This window comes from Ptychodera flava, chromosome 1 (assembly GCF_041260155.1).
Source record: "Ptychodera flava strain L36383 chromosome 1, AS_Pfla_20210202, whole genome shotgun sequence".
Classification (NCBI taxonomy): domain Eukaryota; kingdom Metazoa; phylum Hemichordata; class Enteropneusta; family Ptychoderidae; genus Ptychodera; species Ptychodera flava.
Genome location: NC_091928.1, coordinates 1,516,568 through 1,541,662, shown reverse-complemented (window position 1 = coordinate 1,541,662; position 25,095 = coordinate 1,516,568). Strand labels below are relative to the sequence as shown.

At 35.4% G+C, this 25,095-nt stretch overlaps 1 protein-coding gene across 6 annotated transcripts in view; it reads left to right on the top strand.

The window, feature by feature from the left end:
- LOC139152027 (mediator of RNA polymerase II transcription subunit 25-like) overlaps positions 1-25,095 on the top strand; it is a 69,782-nt gene that overhangs the window by 19,924 nt on the left and 24,763 nt on the right. For 2 of the 6 annotated variants that reach the window (XM_070725469.1, XM_070676923.1), the window contains exons 4-13: positions 5,810-5,908; positions 8,983-9,106; positions 9,361-9,514; positions 16,362-16,559; positions 16,907-17,038; positions 19,461-19,717; positions 21,639-21,816; positions 22,058-22,227; positions 24,031-24,156; positions 24,430-24,573. In XM_070725469.1, the coding sequence (XP_070581570.1) occupies positions 5,810-5,908; positions 8,983-9,106; positions 9,361-9,514; positions 16,362-16,559; positions 16,907-17,038; positions 19,461-19,717; positions 21,639-21,816; positions 22,058-22,227; positions 24,031-24,156; positions 24,430-24,573 (1,582 nt within the window). The remainder of the gene's footprint in view (positions 1-5,809; positions 5,909-8,982; positions 9,107-9,360; positions 9,515-16,361; positions 16,560-16,906; positions 17,039-19,460; positions 19,718-21,638; positions 21,817-22,057; positions 22,228-24,030; positions 24,157-24,429; positions 24,574-25,095) is intronic. The other 4 variants (XM_070678509.1, XM_070675425.1, XM_070677690.1 and 1 more) reach the window with 3 other exon arrangements.

Below are 25,095 nucleotides of genomic sequence, written 5' to 3'. Positions count from 1 at the left end.
CTTGTCAGAAAACCTGTCCTCGGATGACCCCTAAACGCACAGGGGATAGCAAAACGTAGTGCCGTCGACTTGGCAGGAAAGGGGGTACCCAAAAAGGGCCCGATTTCCACCGAGTTGGTAGAATAACGGTCACCAGTGCTTAGATTCCCGCTACACCAAATTTCAAGCGGGTTTTCACCGACTTGGCAGGAAAAGGGTTAATGTCATATTAGTGCCATGATGTCACATGGTATGTTAAACATAGCAGCTTTAATGTCATATTAGTGCCATGATGTCACATGGTATGTTAAACATTGCATAGCAGAGCCTTTTAATGACAAATTAAGAAAACCAAGCTTGTAGAGTACAGGCAACAAGTTGCCTTAAAGTGTTTACTTTGAGTTGTCAGTGGCCCGTGTGGCACACAGTCAATGTAGCCGACAATGAGATGCTAATGACGTACGTTTAAGGTTTCCTTGACTAACTTTCAGCTGGTTGCTCACTTTGTACTATTTTTATAGTATTTTATACAAAGGCACAGACTTATTCTACCTGCAACTTAAAACTGATAGTGATTTTGTAGCTAATTCTTTACTATTTTTCACAGTATTTGGTAGCCGGTACCAGACAGTTCGTGTTCTTGTCAGCTACAAAGACGATCTATACATACATGTATATCTTCAGTGACACTTCTGAATTGCAAAAGTCAAGTGATTTTAATAACTTAAATGACACACTTCCTACTTGACTATTATACTGAACCTTTTTCTGCAATGGGATTCTGAGATGAGGGTCAGCATTTTTGATCTCCAAGTTGTGAAAATTGGTTCAGAAGTTTAGCAGTATGGGGCCGGCGTTGACACGATTTATAGACTGTGCATGCATGCATGCAACTGTGCATTAGCAGTGTTCTCCCCAGGATTTTTTTAGAAGAGGGCGAAGACGTGGTGCAAAGCACCACAAGCGACCGCTTTAGCGGTCGCGGGGGGAGGTCAGGAGGGGGGTGTCCCCCCTCCTGCCGTTGGAGCTTTTGAAAAACAGAGATTAAAATGGTGTTATTTGGTGGTACTTGGGGAGTATTTTTTTCAGATTTTTTTCATATAAAAAATTCAAAGGAAAGGAGATCTGAGACAGTGTTTCATAACTTTTATTACAGTTCACTTATTTCATTTATGAAGATTACATTTTTTGAAAACGAAAACATAGCGAGAGACATACATTTATTCATCGATGTCAAAATGATCACGGTGACCATAAACTCAGGCTTGGGGAGCATTTTTTCAGATTTTTTTCGTATAAAAAACTCAAAGGAAAAGAGATCTGAAACAATAATCCATAACTTTTATTCCAGTTCACGGATTTCAATGAAGATTACATTTTTTGAAAACGAAAACATAGCGAGTCTAGAGACATACATTTATTCATCGATGTCAAAATTATCACCATAGCACTCACGTGTTCTCATCCTGATACACGTCCGACCGAGCCTAAAATTAGGTTGTTTTGCTTTGGGAAGGAATACACAAACGAAATTCTAACCTCCTATAAAAACTTCAGTGTACTCTGCTGTCCTTGGTTACCCTCAAGCTCCTTGCCATGTTTACTCAGCTAAGTCGGTTACCTAATGCACGGTCCCTATGGAGGGACCGTGGCTAACGTAACGTTACGGACTGAGCCATGCAAATATGGCTGCCTTCGATGAGTTGCACATGGGCTTATGATCTCGGATGACATCACAAACTCGTGAGATTTGCAAGATCGATGAGAATTACGTTTGCAGTCGTCAGGATCGACGCTCACGCTCGCATTTTGCTTGTAAATCACTGTCAACTTTTTTTCCCGGTACATTTTATTGTTTTATTTTTCAAAAAAAATAAATCTTTTTCATTTCTGGCAAGGGGGCGCTCGGAATTTACAAGAGGGCGCCACGCCCCTGTTACCTTATTCAGGGAGAACACTGCATTAGTGATACATACATGTACCGGGTGTGTGTAAAAGTTAGCCAGAGGTTGCATTAGTGAAACATACATGATATAGTGTAGAAGTTGGCTAGTGGGTGCATTACTGGAATATAAGTGTGCAGAAATGGGCAGTGGATGCATTAGTGAAACTTGCATTTGTGGAAGTGGGGCAGTGGGTGAAATAGTGAAACATACATGTACATTTGTAGAAGTGGGCCAGTGGATGCATAATAGTGAAACAAACATGATACAGTGTACAAGTGGGCCAGTTGTTGTAGTAATCGTACAACTGCAGTAAAATAGATGAGAACTTCTTAGCATAGGGAATCGTATTTGCTGCTAGAATTGAACTAAAAATAAATATCTATTTCATGTTCTAGTATTCTCACACAAAAGCGGCCATACTTTTGACACAATTCTCTCAAAGTTTTTGTAACCACCACATGTCATCCACTGTATCTGAGGCAGACGAAGGAACAGTAGAACCGGATGGCAATTTTTTTTGTGCAGGCAGTTTTGTTTGATTGCCGAACGGGGCGTCTGCCACTGTCCAGCGTGGGGAGACCCCTGACATGATACATTGTTATGATCCTTATACCATCATGTCAGCACTGTATCATTTTCCTTCTCATAAACTCACAGTCACTTTTGTCATGGAACACAATTCTACTTGTGAACTGCCAGCCAGGCCCTTAGTGCTGATTACTAGGAGCTGTTTTTGTAAACATTGATGCCTAAGCAATGTATGTACTGACTTTACAGTGTAGCTTACATCAACTATACAGTGTCCAGGTAGCTGTTGTAGATTAATTGAATACAGTAATCCTTCAGTGTATCTACACTGTACATATAATACCACATTTAACCATATGCCGCTATTGCACATCTTTTTCCGCTGTATTCAATTATTACGTATTCTAGAAGTTGTCATGGTTTTACCTTGCACAATAAGATTTCAGAAAGTTACAAAAAGACCTAAATTTTTTGCACAACATATAGCATAGACTGTAGACAGCCACTGGCAATGAGCTGTTTTAGCTATTCTTTTTTACTCATTTAATAGTGAGAAGCTTATGCCTTCAGCACTTGTTTGTTGATAAAAGCCCACATGAGTATCATTGGTGCTGTGTAAGAAAACAGACAAAGTCAAAGTGTCTGACACAGCACAAAGACAAAAGGAACATGAGATGTATCACATACCGGTGCCCAGAATGTTACAAATAACAGGAAAAACCTTAATATGCATCTACCGGTACTTTTACTCCATGATACACTTATTGGTACATATAAACAGGCTTCATTTATAAACTGTACGACATTTCAGCTGAAGTATAAACATCACTGGCACCAAATCCATCACATGTCATTGAACACCAGGAAAAGATCACAGGACTCAAACAAAATAAATTAGGAAGCAAGTATTTACTGTCCGGTTATTATCCATACGAAACTTCTCTATTTCAAAACCCTCCTGATTACAATAGTGCTGGATCACCATTTGGAATGGAGAGTGGAAGCCATTTTGTTTGTTGATGTTGAGTAACTATTTCAACTAGTCTCATTCATGAGGTCACATAGTCACACAATTCATTCACAACCTTTGTAGGGATAGACTATGCTTTGTGACCCTTAAAATGTTTGCAGGAGATTTAAAAAAAATGACCAGAATTTCATGAATGAAACTACGATGGAAGAGGATGGTTCAACTTCCTATTTACTGTATCTGAAACTCTTGAAAATTTGATAATGGTAAAATCCTGTACATGGAGAGTGGCATGTGTTGTTCAGGATTACCTAAAAAGACAGTGATGCTTAGCACTCTTGGTAAATGTCAACGGGACAAAACAGTATGGGCATGTGGACATGATAAATATCTATATCATATAGCAATTGCATATGACATAGGCTACATCTGGTGTTCAGACAAAGAAGGCATGAGAGACTCAATGTCAGCAAACTACATACATCACTGTTTACTTGTTTTTTTAGCTCACATTTGGTATACCAATGTGAGGTTATTGTATAAGCTGAATCAGTTCATTTGCATCCGATTTGCATGTCTGTATGTACGTATGTATGTATGTATGTATGTATGTATGTATGTATGTATGTCCGTCCACATCAAAAACACCTAAACCGCAGCACCTTCTGTCTTAGTATTTGGTGTACAGGTGCACCTAGGGATTGAGATATGAATTTGTTCAAATGAACTTGTCAGTGTCAAAAATATGCAAATGAGGGGAAAAAAGAAAAAAACACTGCAAATTGCTAAAACTCTGTAACCGTTGGTTAGATTGGGTTGAAACTTGGTGTGCAGGTTCCTTTAGGTATTCTAAATTAGGTCTTCAAAATTTAGGATGAAATTTGCATGTTTCTATTTTTGGGGTAATTTTTTCAGTTTTTAGTCAAAAAATGTTTTTCTCTGAAACCACTCATCTGATAGCTTTGAAAGTTGATATACATGTTCCTCAGGATGACCTCAGTCAAGTTTATACTAGTTGAATTGAAATTTTCATATTTGTAATTTTGGGGCAAATTTCCGAATTTTTGGTAAAATTTTTTTTTATTCAAAAACTACTAATCTGATAGCTTTCATATTTGATAAACAGGTTCCTCAGCTTGATCAAAATCAGTTTTATGAATATTTTGAAGATATCGCGAATTTTGTATTTTTGCTGAATTTTTTGGTTATTTTTCTCATTTTAAGTAAAATTTATTCTTTTCTTAAAACGCTTGCCCAATGGCTGTCAAATTTGGATTGGATGTTTGCGAGGGTGTTACCCTTCTAATTGTTGAAATTATGACAAAATTGGTAATATTACTGTTTTGGGGCAATTTTTATCATTTTTGGTCAAAAAATCTTAAAAAATATTTTCTTTTTAAAGCCCCTGGACAGACAGCTTTTATATTTGGTGTACAGATGTCCAGGGATGACAATAGTTAGATATGTGGAAATTGTCCTGAAACATACAAATTTGTATTTTTAAGACAATTTTGTCATTTTTGGTCAAGAAATTTTGTTCTCAAAATTACTTGTCTGATAGCTTTGTAATTTGGTACAAAAGTCCCAGAGGTGTTATTAGATAAATTTTCTGCTCAAAGTGTTGGGAAACCCCCAAATTTTTATATTTTAGCTAATTTTCTCAGTTTGTGACCTTAAATGACTTACACCAACCCAGGATATGTTGTGAGAGAGTTTCGAAGGCTGTGAACATAATTTTGTCATATTTAATATCAATTTGTAATAAAATTTGATCCAGAAAACAAAGTTGATGTAAATGTTTTCATTGCGAACCAATTTTTGCAACTTTTGCATGTAAGACACACAAGAACTGATGAGAAATTTGGATCCAGGATAATTCCAGATGTTGTAATTCCCCCACAGTGGAAGGCATTTCACTATCTGTAACAGATTTAAGTGTTGTTTACATTCGAATGATAGCACTCATAGCATTAATTAAAACATCCCAAGGTTGTAAATACATTTCCTGCCAGCTGGTGTAAGGGTGGAACATTTGATATTCCGGAGGGGGTAGGGACTAAAAGATTGATGAGGTAGCATTACTTTTTACCAAGATCGCTTGTACATTTTTCCTCACTCTTTAATTTTTCCCCACTCTCCCATCTTTTCTTTTTGTCAAGCTTCTCTGGCTAATTTTTTTGTCGACATTTGCTTTATGTATGTAGGATCTGCTTGTCCCATTGCTATAGAAGTTGATATGCATGTTCCTAAAGATGACCTCCAGTACCTTAGTTGCAGACCTTGTTTGCTTTTGTCATTCTTGTTTTTCTGGTTTAAATATTTCTTGAATTTACCAATTCAAACCGAATGTGAGCAGACTGTCCTTGACGGTATTTTTATGTTTCAGATTTTTATCAGGAGCTGGTGAGAAATACAGCATGGTATCAGAGGGCTTGAGTACAGCGTTACATCTCTTTGATGATATGAAGTCACTTCGACATACCAGGTATCTATTATCATTGTGGTTTACTCTCATATTGAATTCTTGTATAATAGAAGTTTTGCCGACCAATGTTTGCAAGTCTGTCCTTTGATCAAATGGGATTCAATAATGATGGACGTGTGCTTTCATTTTATCTTACGTGAACTGACTTCTTTGTAAGTCTAATGGAATTTAAATGTTTTAAATCAGATTTTTGCTCATGTGTTCATACATGTGAGCTAATACCGGGGTATCGTAGCGATGTGTGTGTGTGTATGTGTATCTGTCTGTCTGTCTGTCTGTCTTGTCTGTTTACACGATAACTCAAAGACACTTGAACAGATTCAAGTCAGATTTGGTAGACAGGTACCATATGCTAATGGCAAGAACTGATTAGATTTTGGTTAGATTTATGCTGTTATGAAATATCTTTCTTTCTATGTAATGGTTTCTTATGGAGACAGTAATGACAGTGTCGACATATATCAAGAAATACTGCACTAAATTGCATGAAACTTTTCACAGATGACAATCTCTTAACATTATGATGATACTGTGACTGGTATGTCAATTATCTGCTCATTTGCATATTTAATGAACTTTTGTAATGAGTGATATAACTCCGAAATTCCTTAACCAAATTTGATGATATGTGCTACAAATATTGATCTGATAGATATCTAATTGTACTGAGAAGCATTGAGCAGTGCCTAGTTAATATATAGCTCATTTGCATATTTAGTGAAGTTTTGTAATTTCTCATATAACTCCAAAATAATTGCACCAAATTTTATGAAATCTGCTGCAGATACTGATCCGACAGATACCGGTATCTGTGTTGAGAAGCATTTAGTAGTGTGAAGTTAACGGAGCATTAATTTGCATATTTAATAGACTTTATAATTACTGATATAACTATGACATTATGGCACCAAATTTGGTGAAACATGCTACAGATATATTGTTGCATGAAGCACTGAGCAGTGTCAAGTTAATTAAGGGTTCATTTGCATATTTAATGAATATTGTAATTAGTGATATTACTCCGAAATTACAGCATTAAATTTGATGAAACGTGCTACAGATGTTGCTCTGATGGATATCTAATTGTCCCATGGAGCATTGATCAGTGTCAAGTTAATAAACAGCTCATTTGCATATTAAATGAAGAGAGTACTGTGAGAAAGTTGATGAAACCTGCTACATTATACATATAATGATCTGACAAATGTCTGATTGTTCTGTGAAGTGCAGTACCATTTAATGAACCTGTTTTAAACCATGTGAGCACATTCAGTTCACATCTGGTGTTATAATGTGTCATGGAGGTAGCAAGGAGTCACAACCAACTTTATTTCCATGAAATTCTCATGTTTCAACATTATTTAATCGTTTTTATTTGCCTTTGATAGTCCTCACGGGAGAAGGTCCGGAAATGGACTTATGGATTAGGTTCTATGTATGTGTAGTTGTGTCCATCCAGAACAATTTCATAGACATGACTGGAACAATTTGTCTCAAACTTGGTTTAAGGACAACACACAATGGCATACATATGCATGTGGATTTATGTATCATCTGATCCAACATGGTAGCCAAGTGGTCATTTTTGCAAATAACTATAATTTACACACTCCCAGACTGATTCCATTCAAAGTTGGCACAAAGACAGATGAATATCAAAAATTATGATTTATAGCTATGATGTATAGCTATGACTATATATACTAATGCTTACATGTAACAGGTACACATCTTAATTGGTGCATCATTTTGACTTCAGGTTAGTTACATCAAATCAAAGCACTAAATTACAGATGAATACTGAGTTGTTTAAATAGAGTTATTAAAAATCCTTTTTCCTGTTGATAGTGACTGCCACCCTGCCAAAAATTTAGAGCCTTGACTTTCATAACTGTGTCTGTATTTTAGAGTGATCTTCCTGCAACAAGGCAGGGTAAACTATACATGCACACATGTTACAAATATTGCAGAACATCGAGGCAGCGTCAGTTTTCCCCATGAAGATGCAACAACTTTGGAGCAAGTATGGAGATTTTGAAACATTTCCCTGAAACTTACTTCACCTCTTTAATCAGCAAAGTCTCATGACACTCTTATTTCCTTGAGATGTTTCTTTGGCAGAAATTAAGCACTGATTATAAACTTGCCGACCATGCATAAAGCAGTCGGTTACAAAATAACCATTATTTAGACATTTAGACTGCCTTTCACATGTTTTTTTGTAACTCTCTGTGCTGAAATCTATTCTTTGCAGAATCACTAGCTTGTGGACCACTTCATGATGATGTTAATCTGAACATGAACGATAATGTGGCACTGTTTACAGTTAAGGCCATTATTCTTTGGTGGGGCAAGTTGGTAATTACCTACCAATTTAGCTAGGGATATAGCAATATACCAAGGGAACTTGCCGCTCCAGATAGGAAAACAGAGTTTGGCTTAGGAAGTTCCCTTGGTATATTGCTATATCCCTAGCTAAATTGGTAGGTAATTACCAACTTGCCCCATCAAAGAATAATGGCCTCAACTGTAATGATTTTAGAGGACTTTATGCCTATTTAATTGATACTGACATCAAGAGCTCATTCACAAGTTCATAGAAAAAAGTATATAACAGGCTGAACAGCGATTGTAAGCAAACAGCAGTCACCAAGCTACCATGACGGGGTTTGGTCTAGACTAACTGTAAGCTATTTCCCAACTCCCTATTTACCCTCTACCTTGCTGTAAGCTATTTTCCAACTCCCTATTTACCCTCTACCTTGTTATTTTTCTCCCTCTTGATTTCATGTGTTATGTAACTAACTTTTCAAATCGGGTAAATAAACCAATTATTATTATTATTATTATTATTATTATTATTATTATTACTATCATCATCCATTTGATGGCTGGTCTGTTTTGACTTATTGCTTCTACCTCAATGGATACTACACTGTACTTCATTCCTCTAAATTCCAATCTGATGTATGCTGTTTGATCGTATTTACAAACAAGATTAGAAAAGGTTATTTGGGTTTTATTGACTCATGTCTGATGTGAAATATAGAATGTTTTTCTGCTGTGTTTTTCAGTAGTGCATCAGTTCGCAAACATTGCATCCTGATCTGTAACTCTCCACCATATCCTTTGCCGAGTCAAGAAAGTATTTCCTACAGTGGTTTTACCGCTGAACAACTGGCAGCAATGCTGGGTGAGGTAAGTCTCCTTACTGAAATGAAAAAGTATATTTTGACAAAAGTGACCATTTCATCAGTTTGGTATTATTACAGCACTCTAAAGCTTTCAACTTTGCATTTGAAGGAAAATTATCTTTTCATTTTAGTTTTACATCAGACCTTTCATATTACTGGCTTGTGCACTATATGGCACTCTCAATAAGTGATCTTGAACATTCACAGCGCTGGTTTGTGCACCGTATAGAAATAAATGATCCTGATCTTTTGTTTCAGAGAGGAGTCCATTTCTCAATCATATCACCACGGAAACTTCCAGAACTTCAAAAGCTGTATGACAGGGCTTGTGGTGAATTACAGATAGTGTCAACCAAAGATTATGCAACAGATCCACGCCATATGATACTCCTTAAGGGTTATCAACTTGCCGGTGAGTGTTTCATAACAAAGCAACAACTTCAACAAAGACTAGTTTGCTCACGTGTTTACACACGTGAGCATATGTCGCAGCGATGTCTGTGTGTGTGTCTGTGTGTGTGTCTGTCTCTCTGTCTGTCTGTCTGTTGGTCCGATATCTCAAAAACGGCTTATCAGATCAGAATCAAATCTGGCACATATATTAAGTTGGCAAATGGCAAGAACTGATTAGTTTTTGGTGGATGTGGCTTGCTTACTTTTTGCTCATTTGCATAATTAATGATTTCAGAAAAAAACCGGTTATACATTAAAAACGACTACACACAATTTGATGAGATTTGCTACAAATGTTGATGAGATTTGCTACAAATGTTGATCACACCAAGATATATCAGCAGTGGGAACCATTAAGGGGTGACATGAAAGATAGTCGCTAATTTGCATATTTCATGAACTTTGTTAATTAGGGATATATATTTGAATTGACTGGACCAACGTTGATGAAACTTGCTACATGTATTTGGAGCTACTATGGTACAACATTTTTGAAAGTCTTTAAGCATTTTTACTTCAGTTAATTCCGAATTTACATCAAAGATACTGTGATATAACATTATTGAAAGTCAAAAGACATTTTTACTTCAGCCAATTCCTAATTTGCATATTAAATGAATTTTCATAATTAGGGATATTTATCTGAATTGACTTGATCAAAATTGATGAAACTTGCTATGTACATTAATGACACTATAATACAATATTATTGAAAGTCATTAAAGGCGGAGCCTCCCTTTAAAAGGGCGCCAACTTATGGCGGCGTTCATTGTGTAAGTGGACACCAAACAGGCAACATGAGGACACATGCTCCAGAAAATGCCACTTTTTAGTTTTTTCGGACCGCAAAAACGCTGACAGACTGCCAAGCGGTCAGCGCGAAGCTGCTGCCGATCGAACCCTGTGGTTATATTCAAATTCTAACGTGACTGAAAGACTTTTTTTAAGGAAATTCTAGTGTGGTGCAGGGGAATAAATGACCGTTGGCAATTTGAACTGACCGTCAATCAAACGGTTATATAAGCTCTATTTGCAGGATTAGCAAAAGCTGACAAAAGATTGAAATCAGTTTGTGTCATTAATGTAATAGAAATCAAACATCGTACTGGCCATGTGTTTGACTGGGAGGAGAACTCCACTAATGCGAGAACCTGGGATTGAAAAGTGCGGCTTTAAGCATTTTCTCTTCAGCCAATCCCTAATTTGCATATTTAATGAACTTTCCTAATTAGAGATATATATCTGAATTGACTTGACCAAAGTTGACAAAACTTGCTACATATATTGCAGATATCATGATACAACATTATTGACAATCATTAGGCATTTTTTCTTAAGTCAATTCCTAATTTACATATTTAATGAACTTTGCTTATTAGGGATATATACTGGGATTTACTTGATCAAAGTTGACAAAACATGCTATGTACATTGATGATTATACCTTGTTAAAACAATATAGAAAGTTATTTCACATTTTCATGTCAGCTAATTTATAATTTGCATATCTAATGAGCTTTCACAGCTCGGCATATATGGCTTGAAGGACTTGGCCAACGGTAATTACACTTGCTATATAAAATGATGATACAATGACAGCAGTCAAAGAACTTTAATATTTTTATTTCAGCTAATTACATATTTGTATACTTCATGACCTTTTAGAATTAATCGGCGGTGATTATTGTTCATTATGTTGATCATAATACTTTCAATGAAGTTGCAAACATGCGGCAAAGGTTCAAATTTACACATAACTGAAATATATATAATGAAACACGTGAGCATTTTCAGTTCATATCTAGTTGGTTTATGACATTATTAGAGCACACACACAAACATGGACAAGACAGTCCCATTCATCAATTCACACAGTGTAAGTCTATGACTGAGGACAGAAGCTCTGGAGAAGTGAAACTCCTGTGATGTAGAATAGCCAATGAAATACATGTAAAGTAGAATAGCCAATGAAATTCATGTAGTGTCGAATAGTCAATGAAATTCATATAATGTAGAATAGCCAATGAAATTTGTGTAATGTAGAATAGCAAATGAAATTCATGTAATGTAGAATAGCCAATGAAATTCATATAATGTAGAATAGCCAATGAAATTCATGTAATGTAGAATAGCCAATGAAATTCATGTAATATAGAATAGTCAATGAAATTCATATAATGTAGAATAGCTAATGAAATTCATATAATGTAGAATAGCCAATGAAATTCATGTAATGTAGAATAGCCAATGAAATTCATGTAATGTAGAATAGCCAATGAAATTCATGTAATATAGAATAGCTAATGAAATTCATATAATGTAGAATAGCTAATGAAATTCATATAATGTAGAATAGCCAATGAAATTCATGTAATGTAGAATAGCCAATGAAATTCATGTAATATAGAATAGTCAATGAAATTCATATAATGTAGAATAGCCAATGAAATTTGTGTAATGTAGAATAGCAAATGAAATTCATGTAATGTAGAATAGCTAATGAAATTCATATAATGTAAAATAGCCAATGAAATTCATGTAATATAGAATAGCCAATGAAATTCATGTAATGTAGAATAGCCAATGAAATTCATGTAATGTAGAATAGCCAATGAAATTCATGTAATGTAGAATAGCCAATGAAATTCATGTAATGTAGAATCGCCAATGAAATTCATGTAATATAGAATAGACAATGAAATTCATGTTATGTAGAAGAGCCAATGAAATTCATATAATGTAGAACAGCCAATGAAATTCATATAATGTAGAATAGCCAATGAAATTCATGTGATGTAGAATAGACAATGAAATTCATGTAATGTAGAATAGCTAATGAAATTCATATAATGTAGAATAGCCAATGAAATTCATGTAATGTAGAATAGCCAATGAAATTCATGTAATATAGAATAGCCAATGAAATTCATGTTATGTGGAATAGACAATGAAATTCATGTAATGTAGAATCGCCAATGAAATTCATGTAATGTAGAACAGCCAATGAAATTCATATAATGTAGAATAGCCAATGAAATTCATGTGATGTAGAATAGACAATGAAATTCATGTAATGTAGAATAGCCAATGAAATTCATATAATGTAGAATCGCCAATGAAATTCATGTAATGTAGAATAGCCAATGAAATTCATATAATGTAGAATAGCGAATGAAATTCATGTAATGTAGAACAGCCAATGAAATTCATATAATGTAGAATAGCCAATGAAATTCATGTTATGTAGAACAGCCAATGAAATTCATATAATGTAGAATAGCGAATGAAATTCATGTTATGTAGAACAGCCAATGAAATTCATATAATGTAGAATAGCGAATGAAATTCATGTAATGTAGAATAGCCAATGAAATTTGTGTAATGTAGAATAGCAAATGAAATTCATATAATGTAGAATAGCCAATGAAATTCATGTTATGTAGAACAGCCAATGAAATTCATATAATGTAGAATAGCGAATGAAATTCATGTAATGTAGAATAGCCAATGAAATTCATATAATGTAGAATAGCGAATGAAATTCGTGTAATGTAGAATGGACAATGAAATACATATTATGTAGAATAGCCAATGGAATTCGTGTAATGTAGAATAGCCAATGAAATTCATATTATTTAGAATAGCCAATAAAATTCGTAATGTAGAATAGCCAATGAAATTCATATAATGTTGAATAGCTAATGAAGTGAATTAAAGCTGACTTTAGTCAGAGCTCAATTACACACATAGGGTATGTGTTTGTAGGAATGGAAAAGAAAAAATTCAAAAGTCCTTGCCAAAATATCTATCACCAGTAAAATAGATTTGTTTTTGAAAATTGTTTCTGTGGTAGATTTTAGTCCCCACGGACACCGTCTGGGGGGACTTATAGGTTTGGTCATGTCCGTGCGTGCGTCCATCCGTTCACCCAGATATCTCAGAGACGCCTGGAGCGATTTGGTTCAAACTTGGTACAAGGATAGTACCCTACCTCATACAGATGCACGTCGATTTGTTTTACAATGCGATCAAATTTGGCCGTGTTAGAGGACTTTTTAGTTTTCACCTCCATAGACTCCCATGTATAAGGCAGTCCATAGACTCCCATGTATAAGGCAGTCCATAGACTCCCATGTATAAGGCAGTCCATAGACTCCCATGTATAAGGCCAGGAAAAATAAAAATTTAGTTTCTCATCATATTCATATTGCAAAAAGGATGCAGTGACACAGTTTTTAGTCCCCACAGATAAAGTCCAGGGGGCTCATAGATTGGGTCATGTCAGTCCGTGAGTCCATCCATGTGAGTCCATCCGTTCACGCAGATATCTCAGACACTTTAACAAAATGTCACGTGACCTTGGTGACCTTTGACCTCGAATATACATATTTGTCCATAACTCAGTAACCACAAGTGCTAAACCTTTCATATATGGTATGATGGGACACCCTATGACGCCACATATTGTTCCTCATTAATTATGCACATATCTAATTCTGAGCGAGCCAATAGAGCTAGAGGTCTGATTTTTGGTATATATGGATAACTTAGCAATACAATTTTTTTGACACAATGTCACGTGACCTCGTTGACCTTTGACTTCAAATATACATATTTGTCCATAACTCAGTAACCACAAGTGCTACACCCTTCATATTTGGTATGATGGGACACCTTATGACGCCACATATTGTTCCTCATTAATTATGCACATATCTAATTTTGAGTGAGCCAATAGAGCTAGAGGTCTGATTTTTGGTATGTAGGGATAACTTGGCAATACAATTTTTTTGACAAAATGTCACGTGACCTCGGTGACCTTTCACCTCAAATATACATATTTGTCCAAAACTCAGTAACCACAAGTGCTACACCCTTCATATTTGGTATGATGGGACACCTTATGACGCCACATATTGTTCTTCATTAATTATGTGCATATCTAATTTTGAGCGAGCCAATAGAGCCAGAGGTCTGATTTTTGGTATGTAGGGATAACTTAGCAATACCTAAAATACACGATTATGTCAATAAATAAGTAACCACAAGTGCTATGTCCTTTATATTTAGTAGGATGGGAGACCTTATGACAACACATGCTTTACCTCGTTAATTATGCCCATATATAATTGTGGGCAAGCCAATAGAGCTAGATGTCTGAATATATGGATTAATTAGCAATACAATGTTTTTTTTTCAAAATGTCACGTGACCTTGATGACCTTTGACCTTGAATATGCATATATATATGCATAACTCAGTAACCACAAGTTCTTTACGCTTCAATTTTGATAGGATAATAGACCTTAAGATGTCACATCTTGTACCTCATTTATTATGCACATATGTATTTCTTGGCTGGCCAATACAGCTAGAGGTCTGATCTTTTTTCCCCGATTTAGAACCATAACTTAGACATGCCTCTTGTTTCAAATTGGGAACAATGACATAGACCTATGTGTCCATAGATCTGAACATATACACTCCAGTGATACTTCTTAATGACCTCATTTCCCTGCCCCATCAAGACTAATACTCCCATTACAAGTGGGGACTATGTCATTGTCAATGACTTGTTACATATATATTATGTTTGATGTTTGTGTTTTGGTCTAAAAGTTCAAAATGAAATAGTGGATTGTAGATTGATAAACAACGTTTCACACTTGCTGTTTTGATGTGCATAATTACACTGTTTGCTGAAAATGATCACAGCCATTGAAATTTGCAGTTGTAGGTTTGTTACTAAATGTATAACTTCATTGGCATGGCTGACTTTTAACATCATAATTACAGGCAGACTTTGTCCCTTCTTTAAAGCTCCACAAGCTGTATCTTTTTGCTATTTTTTCAGAACTTTTGTTTTGTTGTTTCCCTACACTTTCTGCATTGAATCCCTAAATTGTAATTAAATGCCAAGTATTTAGCATTTCAACACAACCTATATGAGTGTAATCTACATCGTTATTGTTGAAAATTGTATTCAAGTCCGGACTAGAATTCATTTGTAAACAATACAATGATCAATATACACATACAAGCTGTGTTGACAAAAAGAATACTCAAAATTTCAGCATGACAAATGGATTAGGGTCAGATACGGTAGTTGATATACAGAAGCAGAATACTGAAAAACTTGCCACAAGTTACAGCTTATGCCCCTTTAATGCTTATTGCTGCAGATTGTGTTTTGTTGCTTAGACAGCTTATTCTGGTTTTCATGAAACCATTATATACTGATAAAAAAGGAACCACAGTGCGCCACCCCCATGTGTCAAAGACTCACAAGGGGGCCCAGTGTCATCACTAAGATCACTCTGTCAGTCTGTATGTGAGTTTGTCTGTCAGTGTTTTTATCAAAAGTCTTCTCTCCAGGGTCTGAAAGATCTGAAATTTTGTTGTTAGGTTCTTTTAGATGACCTTATTATAATGTGTCAAAATGATGAAATTTGGATGTAACTATTTGATAATGTAAATATTTTGTCAATTTTTGTGAAAATTTATTTTCCAAAACTGCTAGTTTAAGAGTTTTCAAAGGTTATTGATAGGTTCATAGGAATTATTTACTTTTGATTTGTGAAAATTATCGTGAAATTTTTATCATGTAAAACATATTATTATGTAAATTATTTTAAAGGCAATATTGGCACTTTTTGGTGAAAACAATTTCTTAGCAAAATGCTAGTCTAATAGCTTTTCCGTGAAAGTATTACTTTGATTCTCTTGCCAATAATTTCAGAATTTTTTTATGATTATGTATTTTGGTATATTACTAAAACATCAGCCCTATTACAACAACATTTCAGAGAAAACAGCCACAGTCATGTCCGATGCTAAGGAAGTTGCCATAGTGAAGCCAACCACAACTGCATCTACTGCTGTTACTACAACAACCACAACAGCACAACCTTTGAAACCTGCATCGACAGGAGCTATAGTAACAGGTCCAAGTTCAGGGATGCCAACAAATCCACTGAAGACGACAGCAGGAAGCCCATCACCAGGTAATATCTTATGCAGAATCTTGGTAGCCGCAACAAATATCACTGTCGATGCTTCAGATATAGAAAATGTTGATATCATCAACAATTTGTCAATTTAAATATTGCTTGCTAAAATTGGCCACAGTTTTTGTATTGATAGTACTATCACATGAACAATGCCTTGTATTGCCATCAACAATAGTTCTCCTGGAAATTGATTCAAGACCATAACCCACTAGTGAAAATATTGACACATACGTTGTAGAGAGGAGTTTTATTGATGTAAAGTGATGACTCTTCTATCCTTTTACTTACGGTACGTGATTTGTGATTGCAAAACTGACTTGTACTCGTAAATTTCTATTCAGCATTGCCACAGAATGTAACTGGGAGCCCTCAAGCAGGGACCAAGAGGCCGGCATCAAGACCAGGTGTTGGATCACCATCTAATCAAACTGCCATATTTAAAGCACCTACTAGTAATGTACAACCTTCACAAGGTAAGACTAGATGTACAGATGACAAATTGAAGAGTTTACTTGTAAGGTCTTTTATCAACCTATCAAAGATAATATTGTTTATATTTAAAACTGTTTACCCAAATCTAAAAATGACTCCATTGTCTTTAAAAAGACTTGTAGATACACAGCCCATTTTCAGTTATACTTGCAAAGCTTAGTAAATAAAATACATATCTGTATGTTAAAAAACATAAACACTGAGATTAGGAAAACAAACATCTATGATAATTTTCAATTGTGAAACTAACAAAAATTTCAAAAACAAAAACATTGTTGTAATGTTTATGTATTTTATATACTGTGGCAATGAAGTCCCTTGACTTGTTAAGTATCGAACTTCAAAAAAATTGAATAGAACATGATAAGGTGCAACTCTAATTAAATAATCTATTTTACAGGATTTTTTTCCTGTGTGCTACTATATTATCAAATTTGTAAATCAAAACAGTTGTGAAGTTTATATTTATGCTGTATACAAAAGACATGTGTTAGAAATGTTGGCTCTGTGCCAATATCAGCCATGATGGGAAATTTTGTCTGATTCATATATATTAATAGGTACATGACACATCAGTGTGTTTCCTTTTACTGCAATTATACATGCTTACTCTTGATGGGAGTTTTCAATCTTGAAATAATAATTTTCTGTTTAAAAATATGATACTTGCCCATTGAAAGGTCAAAGGAAAGCAAGTTGTTTTTTAAATGGATTTAGAAAGTTTAAGATTGTCCTGTCTTCAGATAAATAATTCAATAAAATGGAAAACATTAAAAAATATTGCATATTAGTTCAATTTATGCAAATATAATGGTTGCATAAAAATAACAAATGTAACAAAATTCTTGGAGATTTTTCAAATGGATTAGTTTTGTAGCTAATTTATATAATTATAGATTTATCGATCAACTGGAATTTTGGTATATTTGTACATGTTTAATCCGTGGCACATTTCGGCCAACCAAAAAGCCAATTTGCACCTCCAAAAAAGAAAATCGAAATTGAGCTAATTTTCAATTTTCAAATGGTTTTATCATCTTGATTATTAACTTTTAGGCCTATTTTTAAATTTAAAATCTTCGGTCTGAGATTGAAATATAGGAAACAGGTATATACTGCTATGAGGATGGCACTTTGCAGCCATTCAAATTTCCCTCTAACGAACTCTATTTCCCACAATGCATATTTCCGTTTTCCCAATTTTCAATTTACCAAAGATCTCATTTTCCTATTTTATTTTGGGCTGGGCAGCTGATAGTATCTGTCTTTGGCCTAGGAATGCGTCAAATTGTTACAGTTTCTTATTGGAAAAATATAGTGTTACTGGATGAGTCCTGAGCAAAGATTTATTGACAAAGCCATCGTCAGTATGCCAGTGACATAATATAATCGTCTATGTGAAGAGCATTTATGATGATCTGCCCTGCGATGATACTTATTGATTTGATGTGCTATTGAAACTCTAACCTCAAAGTAAAGCTCAATAATAATTATGTAATTGTTCCTGGTCACACGATTACTGACGTTATGAGTTGTTTAGAGTTGGTGTCATTTTCAATGTCACTGTTTCTATCTGGACTACGATATGTACAGTATTGTTGCAGAAAGAAGCTTGTCGTTGATTTCTGCATGAGTCAATGGTTTGGTTTGGCAAAATTGATTAAAGAGCCTCAGTATCAATACATTACCAAAATTTTCAGTCATTTATTTGAATTTTGTTGTTGCAGTCACTGTCATTGACTTACAATAATAGTGTACAGGTAAATTTATCATTATTTTTGCAGGAATGCACCTTAGCCTGTATTTTGAATTATCTACGATGAAAAATTCAATTGCTGAGTTACATTTGAAATAGTGTCACAAACTTGATAGAACTCTTGTTGTTTTCTACGCAGAGTTGGGTCTTCTTAAGAGGAATAATTCCCGGAGGCTCCATTCAAATTATATGGCGTGATAATTAAAATTCCTTGAAAAGCACCTTCGTCTAACACTGTTAAGAGCGCATTAAAAAAAAACAAAGGCATATAAAGAAAATCCCAGACACGGTTTTGAAGGATATTGTCAAGGCTTGTCAGTGAAGAAATTCCAACCGGAAATCTTGCAGCCTGTTCGCATAAGGCGGGAAAACCCGGTTTTTGGAAGGTTCAGCAAAACGCTTGTCACGTGACTCTTATGCAAATAATGACCGTGTGCTGTACTTGGTCGGATAGCTCTATATCAGGGCTTTCAGAAAATGTATACTTTATTGGGGTTTGGGACGTGTTCAATTTAGAAAAAAATAAAAATCTGAAAGTGTCTAAAAGGTATGTAGCTACCTTAAGAGAAAAGACATGTCACACTTAAGAGATTATAATACAAAGTGCATTGGTTCACATTAGTGTAATATTTTTTAATTTCTCTCAGGTCCAACATCATCAACATTGAGTCACCTGTCTCCAGGACAGCCCAGTCAGATAGGCAATCAACAACAACAATCACAACAAAAAATGACACAAGGACAGAGTCAACAAGCACAAAACCAGGGTCAAAGGTCGTCCATTCCTTTTGCACAGCCAGCCAGTGTTGCTGCTCAGCCTGTGTCAACTATGACAACTAACAGAACACAACAACCCAATGTCACTGTCACCAGTATTCCTCTTACACCATTTTCAACTACTCAGGTACAGGTCACTTTTCTCTCATAAAATGCTGTTGTAACAAATTTCATGATACACTATGAATGAAATTACTGTGTCCATGAATTTGTTTCTGCGAGTCATCTCTTTTAATTTCAACAGAATAAGTTACATAGACGAGCACTATTTTCATGGTTTTGTCTATATAGCACCAGTCACTGCTTACAATTACTGTATTGAAAATGCCACACGGTTTGATTTAGAGGTTCAGTATTCATCTTCAATTGCTGACTTTTTCAATGATGAGAAAGTGGAGATGTGCTTGTGTAATTAACCTGCATTACAATTATTAATCATCGTCATCATCAAATGAATGAGTATCAGCAAGTTAATCAAAAGCATGGCAAGGTACGTTGATATCATTCATTTTAAATGGAGACAATAGCTTGAAACTAGTTCCTTTGTGAAGCTGACATTTTTACAAACACAATGCAAGGCAGCTGGAGAAGGATAAAATGAACAACAAAACAAATTTTTAGAAAAACTGGAAAATATCAAAGTTTATTTGAAGTTTTACTCAATTTCATTTCAGTATCTATCAACCTGACATTAGAAAATGTCAAGAAGGATATCTCACAGTAAGTGAGGCTGCCCACAATTCTTCATGATCCGTACACATGGAGATCACTCACTGAACTGAAACAAATTTCTTTTATACATAGAACAGCTCGGTCCACATTTCAAAATTCTGACAAGACAGTTTTGTTAATCATTATTTTCTGATTTCCCACTACGAATAATGAGAAGGTCAACCCCTTTTCTGTGGAGGAGATAACAATTTTGCAATTTTGTCAACATAGATTATTGACAGCCATACACAATATTTTCACAGAAACTAAAAGAATATGTTGCATCTATGTTGGCCGAAGAAAGGGGTATTGATTTTTTGAATGTTTATGACAAAGGACATTTGCATGCCTGACAGGAACTGTGGAAACGCAGCTATCCGTGGCGGGGGTGACCTTTGACCCGCATAGCAACGCACGCTACCCCTCCAACAGATAGCTGCGTTTCCATGGCTAGCCTGACAGGTGGCATGAGGAGACAACCCCAGTTGCTGATAACTTTACCTTGACAAGTGTACAATTTTTAGTACCTTCAAACATCGACTTCTTATTCAATGTACTCTTGAATTTCAAACATAATCAATAATTTTGGAACGTAGTTTTAACAAATAATCCTGAAATTAAATTCTAAGTTTCAAATTGTTTGGAAACTGATAAAATTGAAGAAGCCTTTAGCAAACAATGTTTGAGTGCACTAATCAAGGGGAATTGTGGGTAGCCTCTCTTACTGTGTATCTGTAGATGGTCTGCTGTGTAATGGTGGATATCTGTAGATGGTCTGCTGTTTAATGGCGGATATCTCTAGGTTGACTTAGTAAGGTCAAAAGTGAATCTGCTATACTTGCAGAATTAAAACTTAGTTGTTGTACACTGTTGTTATCATGGAACAATACGTGATGTCTATTTTACAAAAGCTCCAAGTTGAATATAATTTACCTGTATATGCACATAGACCATTCATGGATCAGCAAATGAACTGGATATTTTATACTTGATATTCACCCTCATGTTTTTCCAATGTCTGTTCATTCTTCTGTGACTAAACATGTGGGAGTAAAGTAACATCAGGTGATTGAGATTGTAAACACTCATAAAACATTGAACTTGAGGAGACAAACCTCAAAGTTCTTATCCAATCTGGTAAACTGGTAAATGTTATGTAGGGTCCAAAATCACTTTATGAGTTCCCATATTGTAGACATCAACACTGTCAATATTTGACAACTTAAATGTCACAATACTTCCAAATCATTTTCCTGTGTATTTGAATGGTTGTAAAAAACACTGTTAGCTATTTAGAAGGCTGATTTTCCTTTAAATCTCAATAACTTTCAATCCAGCAGACATCATCACCCCCAAAGATACAAGCCCAGGCACCTCCTGCTGCTCTAAAGGCTGCAGAAGCTGCAATGCAAATGGCGGCCACTCAGTTCACCAAAAACCCACCAGTTGCTGCTGTCAATCCAATCAATACACAACCGCAGCAAAGATGGCATACTGACCAACCAGTCACAAGAGGTAACCTCAATACTTTTTTCTCATTTTCAAACTTGTTGATACATTGGTTACCTTCTGTTTCAATTCATATAATTGTGAGTTAGTGTAGGTGTGTGGTAAATACCTTTCAAATAATGACACTGATGTACAAACATTGTTGGTGATGCAGTTTTACTCTACAGAGTCTCATTATCACTCTATAGTCAAACCATCTCATGTGTGACATCACCAATAATTTCAAATTGTACTATTTGCGTTACAGCAGCAGGCATACAGCAGCAGGTTCGTTTACCAGTACAAACATCTCAAACAACAGTGTCCAGCGTTACTATGACACAACCAGGGACCAGTATATCCAATGTCATCCCTCCATTAACTCAACCACAACCACAACAGCAATCACAACAACCACAACAACCAGCTCAACCATTGGTATGTTACATTATACATGGTTATTGAATATAGCTGTCTGTGGATGAGAGCTGTGTACCATTGATAAATACTGAGATGTCCATGTGCAAGCACAGTGCTTCAAGTTATTTTCTATGTATGGCCATGTGTTTTAGTAAAAACCAACAAGTTGCTGAAAGAATAACTTTAATGGTAATGTTTTGTGTACAGATCAACTGCCAGTCTGTAATGTTACATGTTAAATTATTGAAATGCTTATATTGTAGTGATGCAAGATTTTTGCTGTGGTCAGATTGAACAGAAATTCCTGCACCAAGCGACCAACAAGCAGAGTTGCATTTATTACAATACAAGTCCAATAGAATTTTGTTGAACTTCTGGAATGATGCTTTTGAAGTATGAATTGCTTTCAGAAGAGATGCAGCTAATATAAGGTTATTTACAAAATACCAGGATTTATGTCCGAGTACATCGTGCAGCAGAGGTATTGTCCAAGACGCGTTACGTCGAGGACAATACCTAAACGTAAGATGTACAAGGACATAAATTCCAGTATTTTGTGAATAACATTATTATACACCATATGAATCCAATTTCACAACCAAAAAAATTGAAATTAGGGTGTCTTTAGGATGTACATCACACACTGCGCAGAGCAATCACAAGCAGACTGGGAACACATTCAGCATGTCCATCGAGCACATAGAATGAAAATCCAACCCTTGCAACAGTGTAGAGTTTGTTTAGTCAGCAGCATAATTTCACTCAAATTCAGGTTTCAGAATGACCATCATTCACTCGCTGAAGTACTGAATGTATCCAAGTATATTCTTTTTAGAAAATATAAAATCTTCTCTCGTTTTTCCCCCTGTCGACGTTATGAGGTCAAAGGTCAAATAGCGTCCTAAAGTTATTGTACTCCGCGTGTAAGTTATTGGATGCCACGTCCTCTGATACCAAAACTTACTGTACGGTAAAACCCAATAGGTAACAGACGCAGGTATATAATAATATTAGGTTATTACGAAAATACCGCAAAGGATGCACAAGGACATTGGCGCAGCATATCGCCAGACGTGAAGTGGAGGGTGATGGGTGGCACCAATGTCTGAGTGCATCCTTTGTGGTACTTTCGTAATAACCTTATTATTATACATCTTACATTTGTGGCTGGGGTATCAAATTGTCAGAGTAATGACTGTTTTTGTACAATGTCAACAATTTTTCTTCCGATTTATAGCACAAGTGTGGAATGCTATCTCGGACGTGCTTCTGCAAGTTGTGGATAGTGTGTGCACTATACATGTACGCACAGAGCGCGCGCCAGACATATTCTGGCACTTGTCCAATGAGTCCTTTGAAACCGTTCAACAGTGAACGCGCAGATACATCCGCAGGGTATGGGGGCCTTGAAACCGTATATGTTATGGAATGCCCATTCTGTACGGCTTTTTTAGCGCATACAAAATTCTAATGTTCTCGATGGTAGATGTATAATAATGCATATTACATGCTCAGTCTTGTAGAAAAATATCCAACCAACTGTATACACATAGAACATGCATATGATTCAAGCTTCTAAGAGACAGAATTACTAGGTCATAAAAATATAGGTAGTATGATAATTGTACAATTATATAAGCTCAATTAAATTAATATTGATCTGTTATATGGACAAAGTGTTTCATTTTCTAATACCACTGGACAGAGAGTGTCAAATACATAACTTATGAACTCTAATTTATCATCTCACATGTCTTTAGGTGATTTCACATGAGAAATAATTATCATACTTAATAATTATGCTTGTGTATCGTATAACAGCCAAATGCATCATTACACTTGGACATTGGGGCACCCTCTACAGCTCAAGTCCAACCAGTACGACCACAACAAGTGGAACAACAACAGAAAAGTGTTGTCTGGAGAGGCGCATTAGAATGGCAAGAGGTTTGTACTTGAACAGTTAGCAAAACATCATTGTTATTTTTCAAACAAATATTAAAGAAAAGTTTGAACAATATAACAGTTGTAGTAAACTGATCCATATTAAGATATTCACCATAGTTTGTAGCAGAAATGAATGTATTTACTTTGAAAGAATCCAATGACAATCTGACTATGTAAGAGAGGATGAATTCTGACTGAACAGAGTCAAATGTTTTCTTAGTCACAGAATGGGCTATTGTCTGAGTATTGTGGAAATGTGATTTTTTTTTCTAGAAACCTAGGGGAGCTTCTCAAGACCCCTCAGCGAGGGTAACACGTTCTGTTGCCTGCAGTGTTACAGCCTCAGCAAGTGATAACTTACAAGCCGACAACTGGCCTACAAAGTTGGTTATGCAACTCATTCCTCAACAGTTACTGGTAAGTGACACTCTGATCAATCGCCATTTCTACCATGGTTTGTTTCACTTTGTGGAAAGTTTTAGGTGTTTTTTTATTTGCAGCATCTATTTGTTTATATTATCTTGTCATGTCATTGTTGCATCATTCGCAAATAGAAAGAATATGCATTATAAAATGTAGCTAGATAAAGAATGGTCTTAACTTGAATTTTTCAGTGCATTCCATCTTGGTATATTGTTGATATTCACAATACATAAGTTCTGAGAAATCTGAGAAAATTTTATTCATTTTATTAGCTCACATTTGGTTATACCAATGTGGGATTATCATATAAGCTAAAGTTGGTGGCGTCTGTATGTATGCATGTATGTATGTACGTACGTACAGTATGTCCGTCAACTTCAAAAACTCACAAACCGGTGCTCTTTTTAGTGCGGTATTTCGTTTGTGGATGCATCGTGGGCTATAGATGGGATTTTGTTCAAATGAAGTTTTGCAGTGCCCAAATTATGCAAATGACCTTAAAAAATGTGAAAATGG